At 39.9% G+C, this 10259-nt stretch overlaps 1 protein-coding gene across 3 annotated transcripts in view; it reads right to left on the bottom strand.

The window, feature by feature from the left end:
• Positions 1-229: 229 nt before the first annotated feature.
• si:dkey-103g5.4 (uncharacterized) overlaps positions 230-10259 on the bottom strand; it is a 221465-nt gene continuing 211435 nt past the window's right edge. For all 3 annotated transcript variants that reach the window (XM_052467197.1, XM_052467196.1, XM_035791504.2), the window contains 2 exons: positions 1629-1790; positions 230-1385 (listed from right to left, as the gene is read on the bottom strand). In XM_052467197.1, the coding sequence (XP_052323157.1) occupies positions 1242-1385; positions 1629-1790 (306 nt within the window). In that variant the 3' untranslated portion in view covers positions 230-1241. The remainder of the gene's footprint in view (positions 1386-1628; positions 1791-10259) is intronic.

Below are 10259 nucleotides of genomic sequence, written 5' to 3'. Positions count from 1 at the left end.
GCCCTTTGCATTCCTTTTTATGCCTTCATACAACACACCAGCCCAGATCTACCCTGATGAGGACAAGCTGTGCTCTAACTGAGACCCAGTGTAAACAAACGCCCAGAGAAAGCCATTAACTGATCAGCTCTTGCGCTCCATACTCAGAGACAACTGCAAGTTGCTGGTTTGAGAAAATACATGAAGCTTCCTGACTGCCAAATGTAATAATAAACACATGAATCAGCCATAATTCATGGTCTTTGTTTATTTATTTCCAAGCACATTTGAGACATAGAAATGTTGATACAAGCAATACAGGCATAACAGTTTACATCAAAAGTACAGACTGATCATTGCATAAAGTGTAAAAATCAGTCTTGGATCTTAAAAAAGATTTTAAGACTTATCTGTCCTCCTACAGTGTCCTGTGTCAATACTGTGTATACCAATGTTCTAAAACTCAAAACCTCTACTACAATCTAGATTTTAACACCACAACGTTTCAGCCCAACAGCAGCAGCCGCCATTTAAGCAGGGAGGTGGAACTGAAGAAATGCAACCACTGTCAAATTCATACACTCAGCTATGGATACAAGGGTTATCAAAAAGATTGATATGATAGTTTTAAACATACACATTTCTTTAAATTATACAATTATTGTTAACAAAAAGTAAGATGACAAGAAAAAGCTAAAACATGGAGCATTGCAACCTATATTTTGGATTATGATAGAGTAATGCAGTTGCACTAAAATAAAGGCATTTCTAAAGTTATATTCATCACGAACCAATGGGTATTCATTGACATGACCATTGAACAGCAGGAAATATCACAGATTGTGCCTGTAACGGACAACAGCAACTGATGATCCTACAAATAATCTCAACACACATAGGTATGAGGGACACCTCCTGCGCCACCGTCCCAGCATTCTAGTCCCAGTAGGGCAAACCTGGTTGCAGTGATGTCAGTCTGAGGTATTTTGTGACGTCATGGTCAGGTTGTATACAGATTGTAAAAGGATAGGTGTGTGTGCATGAAGAACCTCTCCGTCACACTCACAAGGAGAACGTTTTGGTCTTTCATCAGATTCCAGTCCATACACAACTGTGTATTTCCCAAGCAGATCAGCCATCATGAATTATAACAAGTACTGTATGTGAGGGGCTCTCAACATTTTCCGTTCCGACGCTTACTAAAATGCTTTCCCAAAATCCAGGGACCCCTAAATCATGTCATATGCCCCCCTGGTTGACAATCACTGAGCTTGATCAGTATTTTCCTCCTGGGCTTTGTGACGCACTTCCGTGGTTCGGAGCATCAAGCTCTTCTTTCTCAACAGCCTTTCAACATGGAGGAACACCAAATCCTCCCTGTGCTTCTGCAGGAGCCCCTCCACCTCCTGCTCAAGAAACAGACACGGAACAGGAATGGAACATGATAATTGCCAAAGATTCACTGACTGTGGCTAACACAGTTGTTTTCCATCACCATCGTGTGGAATGCTATAGGAATAAAACTCGATATCACTTTATTTGGAAAGACCAAAATAGATGGTTTATTTATTGTTTCTAGTTATCATAATCGTTGAGGTAAAATGCCAGACATTATGCTAATGTCGATTCCCCGGAGAGGAAGAATGTACTTCCTGTGAAAGGAGCCCCCGACTGGGCCTCTGAAGCCCCTCCAGCAGGGAGGTGGGGTGGGAGTCCCATGGCATGGAGCTCTGTGGAGCAGCACATTCCATACCCATTGAGGAACTCTCTAGTCGGGCCTCGAATAGCTCACCCAGACATGCTTGCAGCAGCTAAGAAAGAAAAACAGTAACATATGACATATAATGGTTTATAACTTCTTATACGCACAAATTAGTCTTTAAAAAAGTATTATAACTTATGGTATCACTTTACTTGACGCACCTTCTTATGAAGACTTGTAAACATATTCATACTGTGGGACCTTATAGATGCAGTCATAGAGCATTATGAAACTATCATAAATCTAATTGTCTTGAGTGTTTAGGATCCCTTTATAATGTCTTGTGATAACCTTATAATGATCATACCATATCATAAGCCTTGTTATAATTGAAAGAGGAATTGGCGTGCTCCTGTGGCTCCTGTGGCGGTCGGCGTTTAAGATGAGGGAGGACGATTGTTGTTGTTTTTATGAGCAAGTTCTTATTTCTATTACAGCATATTGGATGACTGTCATTCATATTCCATTCACACAGCTCGATGTAACATCATAGGCTACTACATGATACTCAAATGTTCCCTGTACCCATCATGAGGTTGCTTACAACCTAGCCTAAAAATGTAAGTTTACAACGTAGGTGCACAGGCCGAGATACATTTGAGTAATCAAGGTGACAGACATTGACACATTCAATACCGCATTGCACACTCTTGCCTCCATCTACATTAGGGGATCTAAGGTGTAATTATTCGTCCAACAGTTGCAAACAAGAGTTTCTATTAGACAAATGTAGGTATTTTTCTATCCCTGTTTTTTTTCTCCATTTGCTTCCGTTTAAGAAACGTTTTTCAACAGAATCAGTGGAATGAATACACCCTTAATCACATGCAAACACAGTTCATTTTCATAGCAGCCACATACAACAATAAAGGGATGATGCGGTTCGTATTCCTTCTTGCACCTACATGCTCCCCTCCTTTCACTTTTTCCCTTCGATTGTGAACTTCAGTGTACAACACATCAGCTTTCTGTGCCCTAGTGAAAAAACCTTTCGAAGCCAAACCTTCATGTCATAATCGCTAACCGCTACACACATCCCACATCGTTGTCACCATATTAACATCATTGTCAACATAGCTAGCTACTAGAACTAATGCAAGTAAACCTGTTGCAATCATGCAGTACAGTGTACAGTCGGCAGTTAAGCAGTTACACCAGTGGGCCAAGTTGGGTGAAAATGAATAATCATCTCATATTGTTCAAATAAACTGCATACCTGGTTTCAAATAACAGGTAATGCAACACCTCACAGCACAACGCCACTCCCCTACTTGACCTAGATAGTTTGTGTGTATGCATTGATATGTAGGCTATGTGTTGTGATAGAAAATACTTATTTACCTGGTTTGTTTATGTTAATAGTTAGCTATGAATAATTAACAAACAGGACATATCTGTTCTGTTTATTCTGTGTTTTCATGGGCTCCACTCTAGATCCCTGCAGCTAATCAGGGCGTATGGTCACTGGAGATGGCTTGAGCTGAGAAATGAGTTAAAGACTGCATTACATAGACAAGAATGTGTTTTACTAGAGATAGCTTTGGAGTAGAACAATCCTTCATTATCTCAAAATCAAACACCTCTCCAAACGGGTCAGAGACAAAGTTGTGGAGAAGTACAGATCACGGTTGTGATGTTAGCCTTCTAAATGAGAGAATTGTTTTTCATTTGAAGTCTTAACCAGTCAGTCAGTGACCACACTGACGTGAGCACGGACATTATGTCAGCGTCATGGAACGCCCCTTTTGCCAGGATGCATAATCCCCCCTCGTGACCAAATTCACATTAGACCAGAAAGCATGGAGCTGTAGCTACATGTTGAAATGGTTGGCAATTTAAATACAGACCAGTTATGTGCAGCGCCAGCTGTGCACTTTGAAATGGTTAAGAACACTACAAGACTGCACATTAACAGTCTGCAGCTGTGCATGTAAACTAGTCTAGTAAACTCGACTGAAAACGAGAGACAAAGAACCATTTCCTCTCACCACTCTATTCTAACGAACAGAGCCCGCTGAACAAACTACGAAAGACTTTGAGACGTCTGTCGAATCACTCCCCAGACAGACCGCCGATTTCAACAGAAGGAAAACAAAGACATACAAGCGTAAATATCTGTTGCATTTCAAAATCCGAATGAGCAGTTGTTTGGGTGCTAAATATCCATATTTACGCTGGGCGTATTTTCACATGTATGTACAATAAGCCCACTCTCTGTCTCTGTCACGTCTAATCAAGGTGGGTGGAATCAGGCGCAGAGAGCAAATAGCGATATAAAGTTTATTCTCCGGTGAACAAAATAAACACGGTCAACCCAAATACACACAGGGTGAATTTATCCAAAAACAGGATAACAGACTAACCGGAGAATAATAAACACAAAAACACCGACAGACGAAACAAATGACAAAATAAACAATCCCGCACAAAACAAGGGCGGGACAACCTATATGATATACAGACACTAATTAACTAAACAACACACAGGTGAAAACAATCAGACAAAACCAACAGATACACGAAAAGGGATCGGTAGTGGCTAGTAGGACGGTGACGACGACCGCCGAGCACCACCCGAACGGGCAGGAGAGCCAACCTCGGTGGAAGTCGTGACAGTCTCTCCCACTGTCTTTCCCGCTCTTTATCCACACCCTTTTCCCATTGTCTATCAAGCCATCATATCGGGTTAGTCCACTAGAGACTTTTCATTGCATTGTGTAGTAATCAATGTGTAAGCTAACCTGTTTGTGTGTTTATGTAATTCTGTGTGATTATTTTGTTAGATAGTAAATAAATAATTAAGCCAATTTGAATATCGCTGATTCATCATTTATGCTACTGTTCGTGCAGATATCCAAGAGTTTTGCAACATTCAGAATGAGACTGATAGAAGGTAACCATTCATTAATGACTGTTTGATGACTGAAATATAAGAGAACTTTATATCTTTAAGAGTTCATTCGGAAAAAGGTAACTATTTAAATAAACTTTTTCCATGATGCCCCAAGATTGCTAATGAGTTAATTGTTACAATTGTTAATTGTTAATTTAATCATTGTAATAATTACACATAGTTAATTGATTTGATAAAATAATCATCATCGCATTAATGATAGTAAAGACACAAGCCTAAATAAGTTCAGGAGTAACAATTTGCTTAAAACGTCTTAGTGCTCAAATCCCGTTAGCGGGATAGATTTGACAACATCCGGTGAAATTGCAGAGCGCCAAATTCAAACTACAGAAATATATATATTTAACATTCATATAAATACAAGTGAAATACATCAAAATAAAACTTAACCTGTTAGTCCTATAGGGGCAGTATTTCATTTTTGGATAAAAAGACGTGCCCGTTTTAAGCGCAATATTTTGTCACGAAAAGATGCTCGACTATGCTTGGAATTGATAGTTTTGGAAAGAAGACACTCTTACGTTTCCAGAACTACAAAGATTTTCACTGTGAGTGCCCTAGAACAAATGCTTCAGGCAAAACCAAGATGTTTGACCGACCAGGAAATGAACAGGATTTCTGAGGCTACGTTTTCCATGATCGCCTTATATGGCTGTGAATGCGACAGGAATGAACGGACACTTTCTCTTGTTTCCCCAAGGTGTCTGCAGCATTGTGACGTATTTGTAGGCATATCATTGGAAGATTGACCATAAGAGACTACAATTGCCAAGTGTCCCGCACGGTGTCTGTGTGGAAATTGGTGCGCAAATGTCAGCTACCAGTATTTTTCCATCCGAATCAGAGAAGAATGCAGGCTTCCAGGGACGGCATTTCAATGAAGAGATATATGACAAAACACCTTGAGGATTGATTCAAACAACGTTTTCCATGTTTCAGTCGATATTATGGAGTTAATTCGGAAAAAAGTTTGACGTGTAGGTGACTGAATTTTCGGTTAGTTTCGGTAGCCAAATGCATAGTAACAAAATGGAACGTTGTGTCCTACACAAGAATCTTTCAGGAAAAACTGGACATCTGCTATGTAACTGAGAGTCTCCTCATTGAAACATCTGAAGTTCTTCAAAGGTAAATTATTTTATTTGATCCCTTTGCTGGTTTTTGTGAATATGTTGCGTGCTAAATGCTAATGCTAAATGCTAAGCTAGCTATCACCACTCTTACACAAATTATTGATTTTCTCTGGTTCTAAAGCATATTTTGAAAATCTGAGACGACAGGATTGTTAAGAAAAGGATAAGCTTGAGAGCAGGCATATTTATTTCATTTCATTTGCGATTTTTAGAAATCGCTAACGTTGCGTTATGGTAATGAGCTTGAGGCTGTAGTAACGCGACCGCATGCGGGATGGGGCGGACTATGAGGTTAACTTCTTGTTAATCCAGCCGCTGTGTCAGATTTCAAAAAGGCTTTACGGCGAAAGCACACCATGCGATTATCTGAGGACAGCGCCCCACATACAAACACATGAAAACCATTTTTCAACCAGGCAGGTGCAACACGAAAGTCAGAAATAGTGATATAATAAATACCTTACCTTTGAAGATCTTCATGTTTTTAGCAATCCCAAATGTCTCATTGACACAATGAATGGTCGTTTTAAATTCCTTCTTTATATCCCCAAAATGTCCATTTATTTGGCGCATTTGATTCAGAAATACACCGGTTCCAACTCACCCAACATGACTACAAAGTATCTTATAAGTTACCTGTAAACTTGGTCCAAACATTTCAAACAACGTTCTTATTCAACCTCAGGTACCCTAAAATGTAAATGATCGCTAAAATTTAAGACAGAATAAACCGTTTCCAATACCGGAGAAAAATAACGAGGAGCGCGCTCCTGTTCACGAGCATCAAAAGACTTGAGTCCATCAGAGTGACACATGGAAAGAATAGGACTACTTCTTAATTTCTCAAAAGAAAAACATAGACCAATTTCTAGACTGTTGACATCTAGTGGAAGCCATAGGAACTGCAATCTGGGCCCTAATAAATCAGGTTTCCCATAGAAAAGCATGACCTCAAAATAAAATTTTGTTCCAATGGTGGAACAAACTCCCTCACGACGCCAGGACAGCGGAGTCAATCACCACCTTCCGGAGACACCTGAAACCCCACCTCTTTAAGGAATACCTAGGATAGGATAAAGTAATCCTTCTCACCCCCCCCCCTTAAAAGATTTAGATGCACTATTGTAAAGTGGCTGTTCCACTGGATGTCATAAGGTGAATGCACCAATTTGTAAGTCGCTCTGGATAAGAGCGTCTGCTAAATGACTTAAATGTAAATGTAAATGTAAAATTTCCCTGGATGGATTGTGCTCGGGGTTTTGCCTGCCAAATAAGTTCTGTTATACTCACTGACATTATGTTAACAGTTTTAGAAACTTTAGCGTGTTTTCTATCCAATACTACCATGCATATGCATATCCTAGCTTCTGGGCCTGAGCAACAGGCAGTTTACTTTGGGCATGCTTTTCATCCGGATGTGAAAATACTGCCCTCTAGCCTGAAGAAGTTTGCTTAACAAGTCATATAATAAGTTTCATGGACTTACACTGTGTGCAATAATAGTGCCTTTTGAATGACTACCTCAACTCTGTACCTCACAAATACAATTATCTGTAAGGTGCTTCAGTCGAGCAGTGATTTTGAAACACAGCTTCAACCACAAAAAACAGGGAGGTTTTCCATTGCCTTATAAAGAAGGACACCTATTGATAAAATAATTACACTTTGGATGGTGTATTAATACACCCAGTCACTACAACGATACAGGTGTCCTTCGTAACTCAGTTGCTGGAGAGGAAGGGGATTTCACCATGAGGCCAATGGTGACTTTTTAAAAAATGGCTGTGATATGGGAAAACTGAGGATGGATCAACAACATTGTAGTTACTCCACAATACTAACCTAAATGGCACTTCATTTCGCAAGGAAGCCTGTACAGAATGAAAATATTCAAAAACATGCATCCTGTTTGTAATAACGCACTAAAGTAAACCTGCAAAAAGATTTCCTGAATACAAAGCATTATCTTTGGGGCAAATCCAACACAACACATCACTGAGTACCATTATTCATACTATCAAGAATAGCAATGGCTGCATCATGTTATGCGTATGCTGGTCATCGGCAAGGACTATGGAGTTTTTGGGGGATAAAAAGAAACGTAATAGAGATAAGAGCAAGGACAACTTGGTTCAGTCTACTTTCCAACTTACACTGGGAGACAAATTCACCTTTCAGCAGGACAATAACATAGAATACGAGACCAAATATACATTGGATCTGCTTACCAAGACGATGTTGAATGTTCCTGAGTGGCTTAGTTACAGTTTTGAAATAAATCCACTTTGGCAAGACTTGAAAATGGCTGTCTAGCAATGGTCAACAACCAACTTGACAGAGCTTGAAGAATTTAAAAAAAAAAAAAAATGTATAAAAATATTATACAATCCAGGTGTGCAAAGCTCTTAGAGAGTTACCCAGAAAGATTCACAGCTGTAATCACTGCCGAAGGGGTTTCTAACATGACATGTGAATTCTTATGTCAAATAGATATTTCTGTGTATCATTTTTCGATACATTTTCAAAAATGTTTAAACACAATGTTTTCACTTTGTCATAATGGGGTATTGTGTGTCGATGGGTGAGATTTTCTGTTATTGAATCCATTTTGAATTCACGCTGTAACACAATAAAATGTGGAATAAGTGAAGGGGTATGGATACTTTCTGAAGGCCCCCGTAGATGACATCACAATGTAGTACTGATTCTTTCTTTTTTCACAATCCTTATTTATTTACTGTTTTCTATATTGTTTTACTAGTTGTTTTTTTTTACAAAAACAGAAATGCACACCTGTTACTCACAGGAAGTAACCTAACATAAATGTTTCATCCGGGCCTCTAGGGCTCTGTTTGTCGTGCACGGATATAATATGCCTCTCTGCAACAGCAATCTCTCTATCACCTCCTCTCTTAGGTGGCTGTACAACTTTATGCCGAAAAAACCTTAGTTGGCACACATCATGTCCCACAGCATTAACACTGGAACCCGCCCAGCCTGGAAACTTCTTTCTAAAATTGAAGGATCCAAATCACGTTCTGCTTATATGTTATTTTACACACGCATTCAAATTTCTCTCTTTACTCACCCTCTTCTGAACCTTCAACCAATTTGATCAATATGATGATGTAGCCTATGTCTGTGCCTCGTATTTCTGAACAGCTGCGATTTGAATGAACATTCCAAAAATATATATGAAGACTACGACCATGTCCGTGGTAACGGATAATGCCGTAGGCACAAGCAAGTCTACACATTGCATTGGGGCAAAACCATTTGTGTTTCGTGTGATGATTATGGTGCGATACAGCCTCTTGTTTAGCCAATGTTTGCAATGATGAAGAAAAAAAAAACATTACATCGTTCTTGATTGCTTGTCTGTGTCTTGCTTGTTTGATATGCTGTGCTTATATCTACCTGCATGTAACTCCCCTCCTGAAAAACGAACATAAAATTGCTAGACAACCACTTTATGTTGTGTTTATGTTTGCAATGGCCTACGTTTACTACAGACAGAGAACTAAGTTTGTTCGAAATGTAACTGTCGTTGTGGCCTATTTGTGTAATTGCTTTAAGAGAGAGTGACCATGCCTGTCTTCCCTGACTATTTAAGGAGCCTTACTTGGCCCCAGTCTTAGTGTGTCATCTATAGTTTGAAAGGTGATGAACTCTTACAAGAGCAGCAAGTATATTTTTTTGATTCATTAAGTAGCAGTTGGTGTTGTTAGGGCCATTGAAATGAAGTGCTGTCTTTTCCCTAGTAGCCTAGTTAATCATTGCTGTTTGAACTGTCTGATTGCTCAGTAATTGTGATTGTCATTGTGGCCTTGGATTAGTTTCAGGTGTCCTGGCACCCCATTGGTGAAACAAGCTTCCCCCTAAAGTCAGGACAGCGGAATCCCAGCCCATCTTTCGAAGATGTCTGAAACCATACCTATTTGAAGAGTAGCTGAACTCTCACGGCGCCCCCAACGCTGAATAAAACATACAGCGTGTGTCGTTACCAATGGTAATCCCAAACAAACAAATGGACAAAGAATTTAGATGAGCTGGAGTCGGATGGAGGATGGGATATTGAGCTTGAAAGCAGCATTGCTGATGGAGAGTCTTCACCTGATTCTGATGTTGACTTCAAGCCTCCGGTACCGGAGTTTTGCCAACTGAGACGGTGATCCCAACTGTCAAGGTAAAACAGAAGTCTGGGAGGGATGGCACGGTTTGGGTAGAAAGAGTGACGAGAACGCAACAGGAAGGCAGCTTTTCCAGGATATTCTCACAGATAGAGCAGGTTCTACACCTCACGCAAAGAGACAAATTGCCAGCGCACTCCACAGTTTTCTTTGCTTATGTGACATTCAGATGTTGTAGCACATCAGAGATTGCACTGTCACTCATGCGCACAGGAAAGTAAAACAGTAAGTGGGTGGGACATGCTTTTATTGCACTCTTGTATATCTACGGGGCATACGGC

The sequence above is a fragment of the Oncorhynchus keta genome, chromosome 18 (genome assembly GCF_023373465.1).
Source record: "Oncorhynchus keta strain PuntledgeMale-10-30-2019 chromosome 18, Oket_V2, whole genome shotgun sequence".
Classification (NCBI taxonomy): Eukaryota; Metazoa; Chordata; class Actinopteri; order Salmoniformes; family Salmonidae; genus Oncorhynchus; species Oncorhynchus keta.
Note: the sequence above shows the minus strand (reverse complement) of the source record. Positions and strands in the feature narration are given on the sequence as shown.